Here is a 23455-nt window from a genome sequence, read left to right as displayed (position 1 = left end):
ACTCTCTTAGCAAATAAACTCTGCTGCTGGCAAATGTTAATGAAGTCACATGCTGGAGCAACTCACTGAAGAGGAAGTTGAAATATGAATGTCTAATAAGAACTGTGAATATCTAATAAGGAGTTACTTTTTACACCATCCACCAATGGATTAAATAGTCGCTGTTGTCTGCATCGCTTGAAGATGACATTGATCATTCATGCTGCCAGAACAGAAAGCTTGTTGAACAAGCTCTTATGCATGCAAATTTATCTTCATTCCAGGATACTTGAAAAGCAGCTAGATTCCCTGGCAATTATTTCAATTGAAAGGTAATTACTGGCCAGGGTACCAAAAACTCATCAGTATGAATGCCATATTGCCGTAAAAGGTGTAGGATCAAAGGTACATAAAATGTCCCTTCCACTTTCTCAAATGCCTTGATCTCTTGAAAAATGAAGTTACATGATTTGATAATGTTCAGTAATTTTATGTGTGTTTTCACTAGAGTGTTGTTGCACATGTGCAATAACATGTTAAATACCATCTTTTTTACCACAGAAGAAAACATTTAAGTAGCAGTTTCATGTTATTACACTCATATTATTTCCAGCCTTTAACTTCCCTGCCCTGATTCCCACATCCCTTGCGACAGGGACTCTCCCCCTAAGGGACTGACCTCTTCAAGGTGTTTTCAAGCAGGGCAGGTCCAGCGCTGGCCGGAGGTGGGAGGGAGCACATGGCTGTGGATGGGAGTAAGGACAGGGCTCAGTGCAGCCACCTTGGAGCCATCAGTGGCACCATGCTGTTGGAGACCCCCTTTACCCTTGGGTGACCCATTGCTATCACAGCCCTCTGTGAGTCGCTGAGCTTCATTTTGGGGTGTGCTTCCCCCTTCCTACATTGCTGCTGCTCCATTGGTGACAGTAGCATCACTTGCAAAGTGGATACACAGCTGTGTGTGGAGAAGTCCTCGCTTAACGTGTGCCAATTAACATCCTATTATGGGCACGCTGCTCTTCCAGGCACACACCTACTTCCCTGCTGACAAAGGCTCAGGACTGTGAGCTCCCTTGTAGGCAGCAGGGATGGCTTTGCTCCTTTGAACCATCTGGGTGTTACCAGTCTGCCTGCCCTACCCCCCACCCCCGCCCCCCCACATCTCCTGCTTCAAGCACTGAGCCCAAATCAGAAATAGGTGGGAAGAGGCAGTAAATCCCCGCCTCTGGGGTTAGGTGGTGAAGCACTGCAGGGAGCACAGCTGAGGGGGTGCCTTGTGGGATGTTGGGAAGATCCTAATCAGGAGTGGCAATTAGATTTATACTGACCTCCCACCACCTGGTTGGTTTATAGATTTGTGTGGTCGCAGCTGAAAAAAATGACCATCAAAATCTTCTTCAGCTTGTAGCCAGCAAGCAAGCAGTGAGACCCTCCCTGCTCTCACACTTTGGGACAGGTGTACTAATCCCAGCATGGTGTGGTTAGGGTTGCCGTTTTATGTTTCCTTGCCTGGGTAACCAGATTGGCAAGTTTTGCAAATCTCTGTTCTGGAGAACAAGGAATCGGCTCAGAAAACTGGTGGGTTTGATTCTTCTTTTACAGCTTTTTTTATGGGCTGTGGATGACTTCACTGTTGAAATGTCCTGACATGTTGTGGCTCTATCCTCTTGCACTGTGGGTAAAGGGAGGTAGGTGAGATAGTACCTTTGCTCTATTGCTCCCACAAAAGGTGTGCCTGGGCTTCTGGGACAGTGTTAGACTTTCTCTCTTACTGGTGGTGTTGGAGCTGCTGGAGGTTTAAAAGTCAGGATTGTCCTCTAATGGGAAGAAAAAGAAGCTCATTGTGGTTAAAAATGGCCGTTATGGGGGTGATGTCCTCTCCAGCTTGGCTCTGGAGTTGTGTCCTTGGTAATGGGGGGATGGTGGGAGACAGTACTGCTGTGGCTGCCACCGGCCTGGGTGACCCTCTGGACCCAGCTGAGCACCCAGGCTGTGCAAGGACCCTGTGTATGGGACTTAAATCTGACACGGTGACATGCGTGGACTGTCATCATCCATGACCTGCAGCATGCACATAACCATATTCTTCCTTATGTCTTTGCTTTGAGCTTCTCCTGCTCTCCCTTTCTGCTCAGCTATGAGCAATGGCAGCAGGCACAAGGGGGCTCCTCTGCTTCTCTCTAGCCATCCCACCCCCACTGAGCTGCTGCTGCAGCTGCTAGTGGCTGACCCTTACCCAAAAGATGCTCCTTCCTGTGGCTGGCTGCAGGACACAGTACCCGTGCTCTGCTGGAGGTAGGAGCCTGGATAAAAACAATTGAACAACAGAAAACAGTGGATGTAAGCCAAGGAAGAGGAAGAACAGAGCAAAAAATTATCATACTATTTTCTGATAGTTTCTGTACTATTCTGCCAGCCTCAGCTACTTCAATGTTGGGGCTTCCCCAGTGAGATGTGGTCTTACAGTCAGTGACCTCAGTGGATCTCAAACAAATGTGGCCAGCTCCTCAAAGGGTGCCTGCAGACCAGGATATCTGCAAATGAGGCATTTAGTGAGACACATACGTTGGATTTACATTGCTAGTGTGAGCTGTGCCTCATAGCTGAGCAGCTGCATTGCAAAGGCCTCTGCTTGGGTTCTTGTTTTTGACTGCCATTGCAGAAAGTGCTTTCCTGGCTTCCCAGCTGCTGGGGGGGGGAGCCTTCATCATGTTGCTGACACCCCTTAGAGCTGCAGTGACTGCAAGGGGTAAGGGCTGGCAGCTGCAGTGTGCTTGCCTGGTCCCAGGGCTGCTGGCTTCACCCTCCACCCAGACACACCCTGTCCTTCTGGCTCATTCTCAAATGTTTAATCACAAGAACAAGGTAGTTATCCTGGGCCCAGCTGATCTATCATCACAGGGTTTATCTTGAGCTCTGATCTCACTTCTTTCTTAGAGCTGTCATTGTCATTCTTACACGAGCATCTTCCATTTCAGCCCCAGTTAGGTTTGTGTAAAGCTTTTTCCCAGCATCTCCTACACAAGCTGTCCACCACCAGCCTTTTCTGTATTTTCCTTTCTTTGTCACTTTGCCACTTTTCTTGCTTTTTCCAGAGCTTTCCAACCTGGTTTCTTCAGCTGTGATGTAAATCTGATTGATTAGCTTCATGTTTTGATGACATACCTTTATTTTTGGGCTCTTAGGATGAGAGAAAACAGCATCAAATTGCTCCAGGGGAGGTTTAGATTTTATATTAGGAAAACTTTCTTCACTGAATGGGTTGTCAAGCATTGGAACAGGCTGCCTAGCAATGTAGTTGCGTCACCATCTCTGGAGGTATTTAAAAGGTGTGTAGATGTGGTGCTTAGGGACAATGTTTAGTGGTGGACTTCGCAGTGCTGGGTTGATGGTTGGACTTGATGACCTTAAGGGTCTTTTCCAACCTAAATGATTCTATGAAGCCCACAGGCATTTTCTGCCACAAGCCTGCATGACAAATTCACATATGATTTTTGTCCATGCTCTAGCCTAGATGGGAGTCTTTCTTATGCCAAACGTCTTTCTTTTCTTGTCACTTTCCTGCCAATGCTATTTTCAGGTTTTAATTTTTAACTTATCTTGCCTCACAACTTTCTCTGACCTCCCCAGCCTCTGCCTCACCTCCCCATAGAGTGTGACTATTGTATTGCCACTGTCCTCTGCTTCTGGAAACACAGACATGCTGTAGAAGACAGGTGCTTCACGCACATCATGAAGTTAAAGTATAGGAACCAATTTAGAAAGGATCATGAGACAGAACATCTAATCCATCTCTCAGCCCTGGAGCAGGATCCTATCAGCTTAAATAATTCCCTAATAAGTATTTGTCTAGGCTGTTTTTCCATGCCACCCAGGATGGAGGATCCACACCTTCCTAGGTGATCAGCTTCACTATTGTCATTGTTAAAAAATTTCCCCAATGCCTAACGTAAACGCCAGTGATAATTTACCCTACCCAACCCTTGTTTTTGCAGGCATATGTGATATGACTGAGTGTCCCCTGAGCACTTTTACTGTTCCCACCTTCTCTCTTAAGTCTTATTCTCCAGGTGTCTTATTGCTGCAGATTGTGGCTCCTCCTTGCTGCGCTTGGTTTCATCTCTAAAAATGCACATGAAAAGGCTGCAGCTTCACGCCCTACCTCCACAAGAGGTGGGAAACAGGTGAGTTCAATACAATTCGGTGGGGCTAGTGGAGTCATGTCATTCAGAGAAAATCCCCCAGGCACTTCAGTAATCATCTTAAATGAAAGGGCATGAAATTAAAATCACCAGAGACAATCATATCCACCCATCTCCCTATCTGTACCTGCAGTCCCACAGGTAGTAAAATGGCAGGATGACGCTGATCTGAGTACCCCAGCCTGGCTGGGGACAGAATTTTATTCAGTCTGAGGTTTACAATCAGTGAGGAACGAATTTCAATCTTGGACTGGCTGCAGTCAGAAGTTTGACTTCATTATAATGTTTCTACTGTGCCATGAGACCATTTCTGAGTTGAAAAAGAAATTTAAAGTGGTGGTAACATTCTCCCTTGTCTTGTAATCCAGATTTATGGATGCTGGGGGACCTAGGCTTTTATCCAGTGTCACTGTACTTATTTCCATTCTCACAATGCTGTGGGCTTAGCTAAGCAGAGGTCCCACTGGACTACTCAATGTATTTGGAAATGTCAGAAGACCACTTTTCCTCTGAAGAAGTTAGTCCCAGATGGGAAAAGTAGATAGTAAGATGAGAGAGAAAAACAGGAAAACAAAGCAAATGAGTGGAAACATCAGCAAGATCTGTGATTTTTCTCTATGGATTTGCAGGAAGCCTTTGGTAGAGCCAGGAATGGCATTTAGCTCGTTTATGCATTGGTAGGAATCCTCGGCAATGAAACCCACTCAGCTTTTCACCAAATAAATACCCAATCCTGCCAGGTTCAAGGTGAGACTCCCTCAGCAGACCAGATTTCCCTGCTACATGATACATCCCCATAGGCAGCCCTTGTCCTGCGCTAGAGCTGTCCTGGGCAGCAGGATGGAGTGGGTGAGCCTCAGAAGGTCCTTGTGTTTGTGGTCTGCATGCCCCTCCTGTTGCTTGGGTTTCTCTTGTGTCTGGAGGCCAGATGAGCCCAGCACTTCTGCTGTGCTACAGAGTGAAAAGTCTGCCTGGGGCAGTATCTTGTCCAAGGAGCTGTTACTGCAGTTGCCTCCCAGCTGCATAAAGACATGTCAGTTCTTCCTTGCTGTCAATGCAAAAAGCCACGGAGGACCATAAACTAACTGGCTGTGTCTGATCGGGTGCAGGACAGGAGTATGGAGGATATCTTCAGGACAGGGAATAGTTTCAATGAGGCAGCACATATTAATGAAACCTGCACGCGGGACAGGGAACCCTTAGGCCTTTGGTCACTGCTGCTTGGCATTAGCTCATCATGAGATCTCAGGGCATGGAAAACCTGCTATAGCACGACCAGTCTGTCTCATAGCCACATAGACGTTTTCTGCCTGCTGGCTGGTTTGATTTAAAGTCCAGAGGGACAATAGAAGACTCCCTTATCAACTTCCAAGTGTTTTCTATCAAAACCTGCACCCTGGAGGACCTGCTTTGCAGCTCTGACATACTCAGCCCCAGGAACCCTTGACTGAGCCTGCTCCAAGGTGTGCATTGGCAGTCATATTGCAAACAGAAATTGCATGTCAGCTTGGAGAGGAAGCTCACTGCTTGGCCACTGTCTGCTTTGCTGCCGTACTCAGGGCATGAGAGCGCTTGACTGTCTGATGGGAAGGGAGATGGGAAACCAGCCAGCAAAAACTCAGCCATAAAGAAAATTCCTGGCTGGCCCTTAGAATCCTAGAATCATTCAGGCTGGAAAGGGCACTTTGCTTCTTTGGGCCTAATGGTGAGAGCACAACAGCGCTGTTCAAATGGTTTCTGCTTCATCATTCATACCTATGGCAGAGGCTGAATGTTGTTCAAACAAAGTCTGCACTGGAGACATACCTGACAGATCTCAGGCACGCCAGTCTTTCCCCACAGGCTGCATACTCTCAACTGGGGAAAGACAAACAGCATTACTTATGCAGAGGAAAAGGCAGAACTTGTGCTTTAAGAAAAAACAAACACTTGTGCTACTCCTCTGCAGATATATATATCCTCTATAATTCTTCAGAGCACTTCCCTGACTGCGACTTCCCCAAAACGCCCTGTTTTCCTCAAATCTGTAAAGCCCTTGTGGCACACGGCACTGTGCTCGGCAAGACCTGGCAGCTCCCTGTGCTTACATCCCATCAGCATGAAAGTGTCCCTTGGCCTTAGCTTCTTCCTGGCTTTCCTGGACCCAGGTGAGTTTTCTGCTGGGATCTGCAAGGCTGTGAGACATTGAAGTGGTCTGGGAATGGGTCGTCTGCATGTGGGGCCATTCCAGCCATCTGAGCTATAGGAACCCCTTGTCTGGGGGCATCTGCACTGCAGAGGGGACACTGGTCTTCTTGGGGGATCTTTGGTGCTGTTAGCCAGTGTGCAGATGAGGGCATTTACAATGTGAAACAGCTGTCTAAGCTCCCGTGGTGGTCACTGGTGATCTAGCTGGGACAGTCATGGGAGTCACTCAAGTTACTCTGAGGCAGACAGACCTTTGGTCAGCTGAATCTATCTCCAGCCACCATTTAACAACAAACTTAGGGGCTGATTTATTTTGCTCATGCCCAGGGTTGTGTGACATTTCAGACATTATATGTCATCTTGGCTGTCCTTCAGCTCTGCTTCAGAAGACCACTGAAATCTTGGAGGTCTTCTGTCATGTCTGCCACCCCATGTAGATATCACAGCCACTGCAAGAGGCCGCAGATGGCACCTGGGTTTAGGGAACTGACACATGCCCTGGACCTTTCAATCTACATGCTGGAACCTTGGGTCCCAATGAGAGTGTCAGGGAAGACATGCTGTTTGATTTCTGTTGATAAACATTTTATTTCTTTTTGACTGTTTCCTGCTGACTACCTGATATTCTGATCTGCGTAAGACGTTCCAGCAGGCAGTTTGTAAAGTGATTTCCCTTAACGCCTACAAAGAGATATGCTATTCCCCATAATGTGTAAACGCCCACTGGCAGCTTCTTGATCCCCAGCCCCTGCTCGCTGCAAAGAGGGGATTTGGGGCCTGGGAAGCCAGGGACAGCTGAATGCCTGCCAGGGTGGAGGGGTTTGTGGGCATGCTTTCCTTAGCAGTGTCAGGACCACCAAGGAAACACCTTTGTACAGGAGATAAGGGAAGCTGGCTCAGTATTGGTGGTTAAAATGTAAAATGCTTTCCCCAAATGGCATTCCTCTCACTTGCCCAAATTCAAGTTCATACTAGAATAAATAGTAATAGAAATAATAGAAAAAAGCAATGACACAAATTGAGCAATAGGACAAGAGAAATAAGGGAAGAGAACTGAAAAGTGCTGATATGATGAAGCAAAGTATTGATGAAAGGGGAAGCCTCGTGACTGCCACCCAGGAATGTGTCCTCTTTCTTTCCCCAGGGACCTCCCTTCAGTGTGAGGTTTGCCACAGCATAGGAAAAAGCTGCTCTGGCCCCATGAAAACTTGTAGTGGTGCTGAAGATACTTGCGGCATTATTCTGCATGAAGTCATGATAGGTAGGTGAGACACCCACCGTGGCTGTGGGCCAGCACCGCTGTCAGAGCAGGGGTGGGGATGGGTCTCTCCCCTCACCTCTGTCACTGTCACTTATGGTGAGTCCTTGGATAAGCTATTAATTTTCCTTTTCACTGGCAGAGGACCCAGAGATCAGGATGTTCTGAAATGGGAAAAGCTCTCCATTTCTCTGTCTCAAGCAGTGTTTCCGGCTGGGAGGGCTTGGTTCTTAGCCATGGAGGGGAAGGTCTAGGCAGCACACTGGGAGGAGACACTGGATTTTAATCTTTTTAACTTTAAAAAGGTTGAGTAGTTGGGTTGAGAGGCTGATGGCCTCTAGTGCTGAGGGTGCACTGACCATGGGTGGAGGGAGAAACTGTCTTCATCTGACTCCCTTTCTCAAGTAGGGAAGGGGACACCAGGCAGCCAGGTCACACCACCAGGACTGAGCTACCACCATGTCCCCATGGTTGATAAGCCAAAGGTGGGTCCTGAGCCCTGACACAACTGTACACTTGGTTGTGTTAGTGGCATGTCTTTGGTCATCACCCAGCTTCAGTGATGTGACCAGTGATGGCTTTTAGACTGGAGGTTGACTTGTATCCTACCAGCTTTGGTGCTGGCAGCTCCAGTGGGTACTTCTTTCTGCTTGTGCAAAGCCACACTTCATCCTCAAAGTATTAGAGGGACCTCAGTAGACTCCAGGTAACTGTTCTGCTCCCTATTGCACCTTTTGGGCTTGGCTGATGGGGAAGACTTAGTCTTGCCTGCATCAGGGTGCTTGTGGCTGTAGTAGACCATGTACTCGGTGGACTGTGCATGAAGAAGTGCGGGCTATGGGTCAGAGGCATGTGGGTGACCCCATAAGATCTGCAGCTGGGGCATTCTGGCTAACTTGAACATCTGCAACAAGGCCAGCTGTCTGTGAAGAGTTGTGTACTCTCCTGACTTTAAGCACATCATGGAGGAGGAGAAATTCCTGAATAGTGTCTCGGATGTGATGACACCCTCATTCCTCTGAGGGGATCACCAGGATCACTGGGGCTGATTTTGGGGGCGCTCCACTGTCCCCAGACCACTCTCAGGTCCCAGCACAGCTGCGTATCAGTTCCTGCTGTAGGAACTAGTGGGAGGGGAGGGGAGTTACCTTGTAGTTAATAGCTTGTCACTGCCCTCTGCTTCATTGCAGGGGGGGTGGCAATCCCTTCATCTGTCAAGTCCTGCCTGCCATCCAGCATCTGCCAGCTTGGCCCTATCACCATGAACTACGGGAAGGTAAAAGCAAGGAGTCACTTGGCTTGCTGCACAGGAAATAACTGTCAAACCACCTCTGTCACATGTAAGCTCTCTTTTCCCTTATACCCCGTCCCTTCTCTGTCTGCCCCATCCCATGGGGTCTTCCAGGCTAAGCCATCACCTGGCCCATTCCTCTTGTTCCCTCGCTAAAACCAGTTACAGTCAACCTCTTTCCTTCCAGTGCCACCAGAGGAAAACATGCCCAATGGATACCAGTGTCCTGCCTGCTACAGCGTGGACTCCTTTCAGTGCAGTAACGAAATCATAAACTGCACTGGATCTGAAACCCAGTGTGTTGACATTTCTGGGTTAATGAATTCTGGTAATTGCCTTTTGCTTGGGACTGTCTTTCATCTTTTTGGTTAAATGGGTGAAACCAGTCTAAGATAAAGCATCACAGAGAAAAGAAAATGGGCAAAAAAGTGTGAAGGAAAGAGGAAGAGACATGGAACTGGAAGGGAATGTTCTTAAAGGTAATCAAAGGGCTGAGGTGCTTTCTTCTTCCTCCTTCCCCATCATGCACAGACAACTGTTGGGATTCCTCATAGCATGACATAACTGAGGTCAAGAGCAGAACTGGACTGAAGCCATCTGATACATGGGCATGTGAGAAATCTGACTGAGACCCTGAACCTGCTGGGCCTAGCAAGGATGCATGAGGATGAATCTGGATCCAAGCCAGTTGCCTGCTTAGTGGAGGTTCAGGTGAAACTGGTACAGAGCCATTGGCTTTCTCATGAGGTGACGCTGGTCACTGGGGCCAAGACACTGTTTGTTGTAGCGGTGCTTCTGCTCCTAGAGAGCCAGGGACAGGTTCCTTCCCATGAACAGTGCAACTGAGCCTTTGGGGTACCCAAAGATCTTGCCAGCCAGGGAACTCCAGCCTTTGCATGGCTGGGGTCACCAGCAGCACATTACACTTCCATTCAGAAAATTTTCCTATCTCAGCAGCTGTAATTAGAGAGAGGAAAGTAGACCACAAGCTCCCTGGTCACTCCCCTTTCCTCCCCTGCCGCAGGTAAAAAGACTTCCATGTTTCATGGCAGTCTTGCCTGTGCTCCAGCAAGCAGGAAGAATAACAAGGAAATTAAGGGCACCAGCATCTGCTGTAGAAACAGACAAGAAAATATTATCTTGTGTATGGTTATGGATGAAGTTGCTCTGAGTTGACAATATTTCTGGGTGATGATATGATGCCTGAAGGTCTTTGCTATACACTTTATAGACGTATTGGACAAACCCTGGATTAGAAGGTGCTTCACAGAGACAACATGAAGGAAAACAAGAATTTTCTTAGTCACAGCAATGGAAATAGAGTGGTGCAATTAGTTTAGTGTACTGAAATAAAAAATGCTCCTAACTTGTCTTGACTTAACTGATCTGCCTCTGTAAATAGAGCAGACCTATCAGTATGATTAGCTGCGCAGAGGAAGCAGCAGTGCAGGGGGCAAAGGAGGGCAAGAAACGAATGAAGCACCCTTATATATAATTTGTTCTGAAGATAAAAGCATCCAGCAGAATATTCCACACCTCAATGGCCTGTGCAGCAAAGAAACATGAGCAGCGTAAGCGAAAGCAAGCAATGGGAGCAAGAGTACGTGAATGGGGAGTTAGGCACGTAGCACCTTCTCAGGTGTTCTCCTCAGGTAGATGCACCACTGTTGGTAAGGGACAAATTCAGGTTTCAGGCTCTCCCTCAGTGGGCACGTGAGCAGGGTTTATCTGTTGGTTTGGCTAAATCCTGTAAGACCTTAGAGAATGGACTTACCTGAATAAATGGCTCACCCTGTAATGTCCTAACTACTCACCCCTGTGCACGTCTGGCTGTGAGAGAGTAATCCAGTTCAAATGTCATGAGAGGGTTGGAGAGAAAAGGAGACAAGAACACCTGGAGTGCTCTCACACAGCCCTGGTTTCTTTAGGGAGCTAGGCAAGATTTGAACACATATGTTTTAATGTTTTTAAATGTGAGAAAGAAAACTATTAAAAACCTTTATTTTTTTTTAAATTTAAAACATGTAGATTTTTTTTAAAAATCATTTTTATTTAGCAGAAAGAAAGAAAAGACAAACTCTAAACCCTTTGTATTTCAAGTCAACCAAGGTGACCTTGTGGCTTCTTCAAATCTGTTCAGGGGATGGGAACAGACAGGAATGGGTTGGTGGTGTTGAAGCCAACTGGCTATAAGGAATGGGAAGTTCTTGGGGTGGAAATGGGGACCTTATTGGCCAGGGAGGGAATAACTATGAAGACTGGTTTCCCTGACGCATGGCATGTACTTCTCCTTCATAGGTGGATTGTCTCTGAAAGCTGCCATGAAGGGCTGCACCACCATTTCTGAATGCAGTATAGTAGGAGATGGAAAAAACAGCCTGGGGATGATGGACATAAGGTCATTCCAGTGCAAACCAGCTTCATATGGTTTGGCCATAGTGAGTTCTGGCTTTGCCCCTCCGGACACCCTCTTCCTCCCTGTCCTGTCAGGATTCATCTTGGAGAAGGTACTTTTCTGATTCTCACTAAGTGCTGGGTTAAGCAAAGCCGATGACAAACTCCAGCACTTTTGGTTTGCGCCAAATCCTTTTTGCTGTGGCTTCTCTGCCATGGGGAGTTCATCTTCAAATCACCTCTTCTTCTTTTATAATTTCACAGAATAAAGACAGTACCTACACTTATTTTGTTTCCTCATTGAATTAAAGACTCATATGTTCAACAGGGGTTGGTTTCATGTTACATTCTCTGAGTGTTTTGTCCACGCTGGGGCCAGGGGAGATGGCATGAGGTGCCCGTGCACTGCACAGGCAATGGAAACTCTCTAGACAGCCTTACAGCCTACATTCACTATTTCAGGATAAGTGACAAGTTCCAAAGCCACTTTTCCAGGCTCTGAAAGGGACTGGAGGTGAGTTCCTAACAGGTTCACGCTGGTTAGGAAGATAGCTTGCCCCTTTTTCCTTCCTTTGTATCCTGTTTCTCCGCAGTAGGCAGAGTGCCTCTGTTCAGGGCCATCCTGACGCAGGCTCTGTTTCAGAGAAGAGTCAGTGAAACTGCCACAAGCAAACTGCTTCTGGCGAGAGCCTTTCTCCTCATGGTGGTTCTTCTTGGCTTACCAGACACTCTCCCATTTTGTCTTAGGTTTCATGATTATCTGGAATAAATGCTTACCTTAAGAAGGTTTAATTTCATAAAATAAGCAGTTTTCTACTGTGAAGGGCTGCTGGGAGTCCAAGTAATGGGAAGATTTAGCCCAATGTCTATTTCCCTTCTGTTGGCCAAGCTACCCCCATAGCTGGGATAGTCTCCCCTCTTCTACATTTACCACCACCTGGCTATTCTGCTCCAGCCACTGCCTGCCCTAATGGGTCTCCGCAGGTTGGTCCTACATAAAGGCACTGAAGAAAAACTGCACATCTGGCAGCATCGCCATACCTGGGAGGTAGTATGGGCGGTGGGCAAAAGGATAAAACAGCGGGAGCTCTGGGAGATGCTGGAGTGTAGAGTGTACCAGGGATGTTAGCAAATTTCAGTGTTTCATTAAGCATCTGTTCCCAGATGAGTGGCCCATTTTTGAAGCAGAATTGTCTTTTGAACAGGATTATTAAGCAATGTGCATGACTCTGTCTATCCTTAGTAGCCCTGGCTCACAATGCAAATGTGCAGTGTTTTGGACACGGAGTTATAGTGTTGAGGCAATGCAATTTTATCTCCCAGTTCAATGCTGTGGCAGAAAGCCCTATGGAAAACCTTGGCTGCTGAAACCAGACCATAATGGGCGGCAGCAGCCAGATGACTATGCCTACATATGCATGTATGAAAATATACATGATCAGCTTTTAACTTGCAGCATGGGCACTGAATGTTCTTGTAATTTCTGTCTCCCCCAGACTTTTTCTTCTTCCCAAACAGGCTGAAACTCCTTTCCTCCTAGTATTCCCACCAAATTATTTGGGAGAGAATTTCACATTATCTATTATAATAAAGGGGTGTGGGTCTGAGAGTGAAAATTAATTTTTGGGGCGGGGAGTGAACTGATAAAACAGATTTAATGCAGGGAAAAGAGTCTGGTTAGTCTCAGTTAATTATTTGCAGAGGCTGTGCAATTATGATGTGAAAGAGAGGCAATACATCTCCCCTTTTATCGTGTAGCAATAGACTGATACTGCAGCGACTCAATCCTTCAGCATTTTTCCAGATCTGATAACACCCTGGAATTAAAAAAATTCTCTATCTATGCAAGTGCATTATCCCTGAACACACCTCCTGCATGTTCATGCAGAACATTACATTGCTGTCTGTGGCACCCCATGGCAGATCTCGATCTGCTTCGATGGCTCAACCCTTCACTTTCTCTTCCACTTTGACCTGTGATGTTATCGGGACAGAAAAGCTAAATGGGTTTGTTCAGCCCGGGCAAGACTTGGGTGAGACACATCCAGAAAGCCATGGTGCTGGGGTGGTGTTTGGGGAGGACAGAGAGAACAAGAGAAGACAGCAATTTTTCTAACAAGGGTTTGTGGTGCAGAGAGGAGACACACATCAATTTTGACCTCTAACTCAATGTTGTGGCAAAGCTGTTGTAGTCTGTAGCTGTATAGTGGGGGAGTGATGAGTGGAAACAATCCTGCATCTTTATGACTAATGCTGGTTCTGTTCCAACATCCACATTTTTAAAGGCTGTTAAAAATGGAAAGTGTGAAATAAAATGCATTGCAGTGAGAGACTTTAGGAGCATAAACCTGTGATCTTACTGGAAAGAAGATAGAGAAGTGGCTTGTTTACAGGCTATAAACACACTTCTATGGAAATGATAAGATATTAAAGGGCTTTTTTATACACGAAAGCACAGCAGAAACCTGACACACCCAAAGGAGAAAAAGTCACATCGTCACTGTGCACAGACTTCAGCCATTAGAGAGAGCAAAGGAGTCATCAGCTTTTGATGTCTGCAAACCCAGCACGAAGGCCTTTCAGAAATGGATGCTGTAGTTGCAGATACATTATAGGTAGTTCAGGCAGAGCTGGTAGAAACGTGATAGACCAGGGTATGGAGGAAGGTGATGAGATGATGAGCCCTTCTGATCTTAAATCTGGCTTCTGGGGAGGGAGATGATGCTGGAGTGTGTTCAGATAAAGGCAACACAAAAGACAGGACAAAAACTGGTGGCGCCAATTTATAAAACCAAACCAAACAATGGGATCTCCGTATCTTGAGCAAGGAGTGATGAATGAGCAACACTTGCTCTAAATATCTGCAGGGTGTGAACACCAGAGGAGGGGGCGTCTCCAGAGATTCCCAGTAAAACCACTGCTGTGGTGAGCATGGGAAGCCCCATGACTCGCAGGGTTTAATCGAGGATATGCAGCAGGGAGCAGCCCTGAGGTCATAGGCATGGTAGGGAGGGGCAAGGAGAGATGGGGCCAAAACCCATCACAGTAAGTGGAATGACTCCTGTTGATTTTAATGGGCTTTGAAGCAGGCCTTAGATACAAAACTCTGTTCTTTCCATCTACATTTTCTCCTTATAATATATACAAACTCTACTCCCACACAGGCGAGCACACGCAGACATGTAAATACCAGATCCTCCCTTAGATCTTGTAGACACTTCAGCTACCAGGCATGGGAGATAGAGATGCTCCTGGCCCTGTATGGCTGGCTGCTGCCTCCCTTATCTGCAATAATGACCATGTGAACAACAGCTTTGATCTCCCCTTTGCATAACAAAGAGGACGCAGACCATTGCCTTCTCTCCCCTGACAGTGGAAAATTAGCTGTCTCCTGCCATTCCCTCTCTTTCCTCTGAAGTTTTGGTTCTTTCCCAAAATGCTGAGCTGGCAAGAAAGGCTGGTGACAGCCAGAAAACCCGTTGGTGATCTGAGATAGGGAGATGGACATGCAAGAGTTTTACCCAACAGGCTGGAGATTTTGTAGGATGAAGGAGGGAAGATGAGGATTTGAGCTGTCATTTGGTGGACACAGTCCTGAGCTCTCTGGGTGGACTGGGGATGAGCAGGGCAGGAAAGCTGGGGAGAAGGGGCTGTGTCTTTGTGCAGCCATGCACCATGAAAGGTTTTTTTTGCCAGATACAAAAATCCTTGGCTTCTTCTTCCTGGCATATCTGGAGCTGGGAATGTTTTCCTTCCACTTCTTGGGAAGCATTCCTGCCCACAGCAGTTTCACACCAGGAGCTTGGGATGCTGTGACACAGTTTATCTGGCCAGAGCATGGCCTGGGGTTGTATTTGCAAAAGAATGCAAAGTAGTTGCTGTGTTTCTTTTATGTAATGACCAGGGCTCTTACCAGGGAGTTTGTCCAGCACCCTGGGCCAGCAGGTCCAGTAGGTATGTATTTTGGGGATTACACATCTTCACAGGCAAAATGAAGACAAGCAGTGAATGAACAAGCAATCTTTCTCTGAGGCAGGAAGAATGTGTGTTGTGCTGCATACCAGAGACTTAAACAATTTTCCCACCTCTTTCAGGAAAAGACAGCAGGACTGGGACCATCTGACCAAATGTAGGTTTGTGCAACAAGTAGGTGTCTCCATCTGAGCATGTCATCAAACCCCTGGGGGCCTGAGTCAATACATCTCTTGGAGACCAGGTTCTCCAGTTCTAATCACGCTGCAGGTTCCCATTTGTACTCTGAGGACCACCACTGATGGAGGCATCTTCACTGTAGACAGACAATGTTAGGTGCAGAAGACCCCATCCCCAGGGTCCTGTCTTTTCCTTGGAGAACATTTTATCTGCAAATAAGATAAATAAGAAAAATCTGCAAATAAGAAAGCAAATGCTCCGCAGCCACTGTGCTAAGGAACAGGCTAACTTTGCATCAAAAGCTGCAGGACCTCATCTCCTGACTCTGTGGATACCTCTACTGGATAAAAACCTGCTGTTCCCAAAGCTTCACACATGTTTACTCTTGTCTGGACTGTATATTGTGAAGAATAGCATTTGGTCCCCATCTCTACTGCTGTCACACGGAAGAAGCACTTCTCCCTCCCTATACATATCCAAACTGGTAGACCATCTTGTTCAGACTCATCAGAATTCTCACACAGATGGGTGAATGAAAATAAAATTCATCCCTGCACCTGTCTTAGAATTGCCTAACCATCCACTTCAAGCAACCAGACCTCTAATACTTGGCAGTTTTTAGGACAAAAGCTTATGTGCACATCAGTGCTGGGGCTGCATACTTGGCTGCTGCCACTGGAGACAGAGCTGTTCTGTTTTAGGATGTTGCAGATCACAGGAAGGGAAAGTTTCCTTCTACACTTCATTGCCTCCCAAGGTCACACCTCATGTCTCCGGGGGACAAGCCCTTGGGCCTCCTGCCCAGAAACCTGTGTTGTTGCAGTAAGGAATCTAGAATATTTATTTATTTGCTGGTTGTTTTTTTTTTTTTTTTTTTTTTTTTTTTTTTTTAAAGATTTTCTGCTCCAGAAGACTCAGGTAGGGAGTATCAGATCAGAGCACACAATTTTCCAAGCAGGTTTCTGCTGGAGACCTCCTGGGATGATGTAGATTGCCAGAGAAAACATGAAAACTAGTGGCTGCTGATTTCTGAAAAAGTAGCTGGTTATAAGTTCTGGGGTCTGTGCAGGCTCAAGGGAATTGTGAAACTGTGAAGTTACAACTCTAGGAAACAACAAGGCCTGTTGAAGCCCCCAGATAAGGGCCATCTGACAGCATTTGTTGGTTCCAAAGGGTTTGATGCCATTTGGGAAGTAGCCTGTCACAGCCTACGTAAAATGTCTAGCTGGAAGCTTGGATTCAGTGGAGGAGCTGGTTCAAGCTGTGGGAGCTGATTCCCATCAGGAGATGTGGGAGCTTTAGCAGGTAGTGTTGCAGGACGTTAATCTATAGTATCATGCTTAAGAAGTCAGGCGTTTCGTACGTGGTTAAATTCTCTTACCATGTGTCTGTAAAATGAGGAATTTAAGACATTTTTTCTGGCTGATTGCCCCTCTCTTTTTTCTTTACTGTGTTGCTGGGTCCATGGCTGAGTACTCATATAGAGAGACAGTGGTCTGACACACCATGCTGCTGGCCAGAAGCTTTTGAGAAATGTGACTTAGTGTCCCTGGTCTAACTAAGACTGTAGCTGTGGCTTCATTTATCTGCCCTGTGGTCTCAAACCTTTGCAGTTCACTCAAGAAATCTGCAGGCATGAGCATGGGAGCTGAGATCCTCGTTATCTGCATGATGGCAAGAGGAGTGCTCTAAGAAATCTGGTGCAGTATTATAAGATTTGTCAGATTACAGGAACTGACCATAATGCAAATTACGCACCAGAGCTGCTATAAACTGCTGTAAGTGCTAACAACTACGACGTGCCATGAATGGCCCCAGGCTGAAAGCAAATGGTGCTTATGACACTAATGACCTGCAGGAGATAGAAAAGCCTAGTACAGTCGCAGGCCTGGTCATTAACCAACATCGCTGAAGTGTTACCAAGTCATTAACCAACATCATCCCCCATTTCCAGCTTCTCTTCCCTCCAGTTTTGTGTGGAAACTCCTGCCCGTGGGGTCTGTTCCCATCACCTGGTGGGATGGGTTAAAGAGTAAGCCATGGCAGGCAACCGTGGGAATGCCGGTTTGCATCTTGGACTGGCTGAAGTTCAGTCCCTCCCTAAAAAAAATCCAGTCTGGATCAGGCCCAGATTGTGCATCTTGCCTATGTCTTTCTCACTCATTTTTTCATGAAGCTCTAGTGTTTCATGGTTGGCTAAGCAATAAGCATGGTGACCTGTACATGACTGTCCAGAGGGACATTCCCATGCATGCAGGATAGTCTGAGCAGAAGGGGAAGGATTGGCAGGGGATCAGAGTTTACTGGGCTTTGTGAGGCACATTCCCAGTATCCTCTCCCCTGCCTCCACCCACCCTGGCACCCTGGTTGTGGCAGTTCCTCTCTCCACAGCCCATCTGGGGCACATGAGGAACTGCTCAGCGCTCCCTTTACTGTAATTTACAGGGAGGTGGTGTCTGCTTGGTGGTCTGCAGGGCCTGCTGGAGCACTGCAACTATTTCTGGCACAGGGTTTTCCTTCCCCTGTATCTAGAGATCTTGCTGCTGCAGTACCAGCTCTGGAGCAAACCCTCTGTGGCAGAGCTGCACTGCCACAAAACCTGCAAACACACAGCAGCTCAGCTTTTCAGCTCCCTGATGCCTCAGCGCAGCCCATGGGAAAGAGCCAGAGAGAGGAGGGCTGGTTTAAGATCCAGGCAGTTATGTTGGCATAGGGTTTCTAATTGAAATGAGAGCTGACTGGCAGAACAACATGGGGAAATAATGGGCAGCATACCTCTAAAAGAAACAGGGAAGAGAAAAATAGAATTTTTTTTTTCCTGAAAAGGTGCTTTTCTTTTATTACTTCTGGCATGTCTGTGGGAAGGTTCATCCCTCTGTTTCTTGTCCCATTTTGTGTCAGCACCTCCCTACCCATGTGGGTTTTAGCTGACTGCAAGAAGGTGTCCAGCTTTCCAATGAAGATTCTCTGGGAGGACAAAGGTTGGCACCAGATTCACCTTTTCCCTCTGCATTTTGGCTTTTGGGTTTCAATAATGGCTGGAGTCCTTCATCGAGACAGGAGGCCCATGAGGAAATTCAAAGAAAGAAATCGGTCTTTGATTTGTGACCTGGACTATCCACCTCCTAGCTATTATGTAGGCAGGCATCAGCAACAGAAATGAAAATGAGTAAAATACCTGGAGTAAAATTCACTGGCAGGGCAAATGCATGACGTACATCTGGAAAAAAAATGAAATGTCAGACAAAAAAATCAGCCTCACAGGCAGAATATTTTCTGATGTGGACACGTGGCAGTTGACAGATCTTGATGCCACATGCTAAGGGTGCTATTATTCTTAGTCTTCCCCGTGCTTGTTCTGCTTTTTCTTATTGTGCCCTGGATCAGCATAGGAAAAGGCTAACGGTAGCTGCAGCACATGCAAAGGGTGCAGCTTTCTAACATCACTTTGGCTGTCTCTTCTTCCAGCACTTCACAGAGTTGCTTTTCAACAGACAAATGTTTGACACCTTTAGGAAAACCCATTGTATCCCAGAAAAATAGAGATGGAGGAACCTCAGGAGCCATCAGGAGTCACGCCCTCCCACAGTGCTGCAAGTTGCAATTCCTCTGGATTCACTGGTTTTCTCTGGAGCTTCTCCAGAGAGCTGTCAGCCAGGGAAGGCAGAGTTCCCAGGGGATCAGGTGGGCTCTGGAATGGGGTCACACTGCACCTCCAGTGAGGCTGCAACCTCTTGGCCCCTCATGGAGATAAATTCCCCAGCCCAGTGCCCACTCAGCTACTCATGTGCAAGGGGATATCCGTTTCCCTCAGCCATGTCCTTCTCCTGCAGAGGAGCAGGTACAATTTAGCAGCCACTTAGAGACTGACTTTCAGCCTAGATTTTATTACTGCAATTCTTTTTTCTTTCTTCCTCTTCAGCCTTTCTGGTAATTACTCACACCTGCTTAAAATTAGCTTGAAAGGGACTTTAATGGGGCCAGCAGATCTTTTACAGGTTGCAGCGAGTGTGACCTCACACTTCTGCTGTACCCCTATTGATATTTGCAGGCTATCTTGTACTAAATCAACGTGTAAAGTCCACAGTAGTGTCATTTTTCAGTATTTTTAAACCTGATTACCTAAGAAAATAAAGCTCTGCATTTATTTTTTTCCCTCTATTTGTTTCCCCTTCCCTCACTCTGTCTCCAAAAAACTTTTGAAACCATAGTGATTTCTACCATATTTTTCACTTAGTAAGAGATTTCCAAGATTTCAATTTGCTCATGCTTTTGTGAAAACTGGCAGCTGAGTGAAGCAGAAGGATCCATGTCGCTGCTGCTCCCTAGTCCTTCCCCACAAGCCAAAGGCACGGTTCAGCACGATATACAATATATAACCTGTGGTGCTGCTGCCTGATGGCCGAGGAGCAACAAATCAGTGCAGGTACAGCTGTGAGCCAGCCAGCACAGCACAGGATGCAGATATCCAGCCAAACTAGTAGCAGATTCTGGAAGGAGCTGGGAGTATCATGATGGAGGAGGTTGGAGGGGAACTGTAGGAAAGCGCACCTTATTAGCTTCATTAGTCACAGAACAACTTATTTTTAACAGTGCCTTTTCCCCACAAGGCTTGGAATAGTTTCCTTTTCTTCTCCGTTTCCCGGCATAATTCCCGTGTCTTTAGCAGTGTCGTCAGCTCTGGATTCTTGGACGATGCATTTGGTGCATGCAGCATGATGCCAAAAGTGGTCATAGGCCAGAGAAAAGCCATAAAAGTGGGGAAGCAGCTGCTTGGCAGGAGCTGTAATGAATTTATAGGAGTGGAGGCAGGTGAACAAGCTGGCTTCCACAGAAGAGCTGTAAACGTCCTCTCCACAATTGGAGCTGATCCCCCACATCCTTTTGCTGTTGTCTCTGGCCTCCGTTGGAATCACTGCTTATCCACATGCACTGAAAACTGGGAGACAGGTGGAAAACCAAAGGATTAGCAAGAGGAAAGTGGACGCATTTTGAAAGGCTAACATTGTGACCCTTCTTGGCATCAGATGCTGAGCTACTTTGAATATCTGACTGCTTCTTTTGTGCCTGAATGGCAATTGATCGGTTTGAGAAGTCTGGTCCAGCTCTGGATACTGGGCAGCTGGGAGATTATTTCCCTTTATTTGTTTCATTTGGGTCTGCCCAGGCGTTGCTGCACACCCTTGGGTGATTCCACTTACTTCCCATTGAGGGCATGGTGCAGTGTGTCAGCAGAAGGCACATGGCTGTATTCCCTGTGCAGCAGGTGAATTTGCTTTGCGATCCTCAGGTCTGTTGGTCGCTGCGGATCAGGCTTGTGGGAGTCATGGGCAGGACATTTAGGTAAGAGGACAATATAGGAGCTGAACATACATCCAGTGGGGAGGGCTCATATTGCCGTCAAAACCAGGTTTTGATGCAGCTGCTGATGAAGAGTTCCTTCCTCTGGGGCTGCTTGCTAGAATATGTGGTGAGGATGAGAGCATATTTCCAGAAAAACTTCAGAGCGTTATCTCAAGTTGCAATGTACTGTTGTGACCGGGAGGGACCTTGGGAACCATCAAAGCCCAGTTGATCTGTTGGTGGCAGAGTAGTTTTTGACCGAATCTCATGAATTTATTGCAAGTTTAGTTTTTTATAAATTTGAAATCTGATTTGTGGAAATAGGTAGAAACACATGAGCCTTTATATTTTTATTGACTCAAAATGGTTGCTTTCTCCTACATTGAAGATGAGTCTGAAACCAGTAGGATGCTTCCATTTCTTTGCAGTCTGTCTGTGCAGTCAGACAGAGGGCTTGTAACAAAGATATATCTCCCACATTTCCTTCCCCATATTCCCATTGCCCCCCACCTATTTTAGAAAGGAAAGGCTGGAATTGTTTTCTTTTTGTCTTTGGGAAATCAGGAGTAGACCTTGGAGGCAGTTACATAAGGTAGAGATGACTGGAAGTCATAGGAAGAGAACCTTCCAAAAATCTGAAATAATAAACTCCAACCCAATTGACTTTCTATTGTTGAATAATGTCTTAAAATCAGTAAACACTTGGCTGGCTGCTGTGAGCACGTCTCAGTGAAGAACATCGTACTCTACAAACAGTGGTGATCTACCTCGTAAAGCCAGAGTGGTTGAAAAGCTTTGAATTTCTGCACTACACTTTGCTATCAGAAAAATGCTCTCAGAATGAGCATTTTCCTTGGGCAAAAATTTATTTCAGCAGAAGTTTAGCATAGGGAAATTTAAACTAAGTAACTTTTTTGGGTCAGCTTGACAGCAAAAACTGAGTCCACTCAAGCCTCCAGAGCTTCTAACAAGAATAATCTAAAGCTGTTCTTGTCTGTGTTGCTACGTATAATCTGGGCTTCTTACATGGTGACATGTCACCAGTTTCTACCTCTGCCTGGAGGGTGTCAGTGAGTTTTGGGAGATGAGGAGGCTTCTGTGACACTTTTGGGGCTTTTCAGGTGCTTTCAGTGATGCTCACCCTGACCCTTGCACACACAGGGAGGTTGCAGAATTAGAGCAGAGAAAGACCAGGAAACATTTGAGAATAATATGACGAGCATGGCAGTGAGAAACACATTTCACTCTTTCCAAGCTGTGGTTATTGTTGGAAAGGCATTTCCAGCTGCAGCTGGAGTTCTTTGGTCAGAATTACCTTCTCAAAGGAGGACTCTAAACCTGAACTGGCTGCGGATGGGTCAAGGACAGCGAGCCTGTGCCCTGCCCTGGGTGTAAGAGATCCCTCCCTCACTGGCTATTTCAGCTCGTGGCTCTTTGAGAGAGAGTAAGACTTCGTGAGAAGTATCAATCTGGATAAATTAAGGGCTAAAATGGTGGCCAAAGAAGTGATGGGGATAGGCGTAAGTGTATGGGCACAAGCTGGGAGTAGGTGATATATTTGTTTAAGGTGATGCCTGGAAAAGGCCCAGAAGGAGCACCTTTAATAGCTGCAGCTCTTACTACCTAGGCTGTTGACCAAAGTTTTGGCTCCTGATGCCAACAGGTAACTGGAGGCTGTTGGCTGTTGGAACAGCAATGGTTGTGCTATGCATCCTCAAACAGGTAAGCTGGGCAGGATAGACTTCAAGGGAAAGGATTTGTGGAAGGGTTACTCATGTCTTTGAAGTCACTATCTAAAGAGGCTTTCTCAGCTCTGCTAATGCCTGGCAATGAGTGTTGGGATTTCTGACAGCTTCTCTCGTGCTAAAGTATCATTATGGGCAAAGTTGAACACACTATGTTCATCCAGACCAGAAAGCTTATTTAAAATCTTGAGCTAATCAGGACATATTAAAGTTATTATTGGTCCAGTTGCGATAATACTAACACTTACAATCCAGATTAGTACCAAAAAGCCTCATTAGCAATATGAATAAAATCATTTAAACCATTTAAAGAAGAAAACTTACTGATATCTAATGCTCCTGTCCGATTCTATGCTCATCTTCTGATGTCCCTCTGAGTCTTACGGCTGGTGGCACTGGACTTCTTGAGCGAGCGGAGAGGTGGTGGGCTGTCTCTGTGAGTTATCAGTGTCCTGAGCTGTTCACTGGGAGAAGCGCAATGTTGGTGGTGGCGGTCCCTTCCTCCTCAGGCCTGGATTCTGCTTGGGGCTATTTTTATGTTTTTTTCTCATCACACTCTCTTTCCTTCTCGGTGGTTTCCAGGTAAATTTTGAAAGTTGCACAACAGCTTCCCCCAGCCTCAGTTAACATAAAGGGCTATTTCTTGTTATGCAGTGACTACCTATGTTTGCAGCTTCACCACATGGCATGTATGTGAGTTCTCTATGGTATCACAAAGATATAGCTAGAACAGGTTACACAGACATTGCTTGACCACTAGCAATTGTTAAAGTAAACTAACACTAGCTCAGGTCACGATAAGTCTGGAGACATCATGAGATGCCAAAGCCTGTGTCCTCCACTCACAATTTAAAAAATTGTATTTACTGGGCTACTTTGGCAGATATAGACCTTCAAATATTGT

General features: G+C 46.3%; 2 protein-coding genes across 2 annotated transcripts in view; one reads left to right on the top strand and one right to left on the bottom strand.

Moving 5' to 3' along the window:
- The window catches only part of UBE2R2 (ubiquitin conjugating enzyme E2 R2), a 214605-nt gene extending 195561 nt beyond the window's left edge, over positions 1 to 19044 (bottom strand). Inside the window, exon 1 of the mRNA XM_080371173.1 lies at positions 19041 to 19044. The gene's annotated coding sequence lies outside the window, so the exon portion shown is untranslated. The remainder of the gene's footprint in view (positions 1 to 19040) is intronic.
- On the top strand, positions 6154 to 11594 carry LOC308056185 (phospholipase A2 inhibitor 25 kDa subunit-like). The gene is made up of 5 exons (XM_080371175.1): positions 6154 to 6328; positions 7513 to 7629; positions 8817 to 8966; positions 9105 to 9245; positions 11216 to 11594. The coding sequence occupies exons 1-5, from the start codon at positions 6280 to 6282 to the stop codon at positions 11434 to 11436; spliced, it is 678 nt and encodes a 225-aa protein (XP_080227301.1). The 5' UTR covers positions 6154 to 6279; the 3' UTR covers positions 11437 to 11594.
- Positions 19045 to 23455: the final 4411 nt, after the last annotated feature.

This window comes from Falco punctatus, assembly GCF_963210335.1.
Source record: "Falco punctatus genome assembly, chromosome: Z".
Taxonomy (NCBI): Eukaryota; Metazoa; Chordata; class Aves; order Falconiformes; family Falconidae; genus Falco; species Falco punctatus.
Note: the sequence above shows the minus strand (reverse complement) of the source record. Positions and strands in the feature narration are given on the sequence as shown.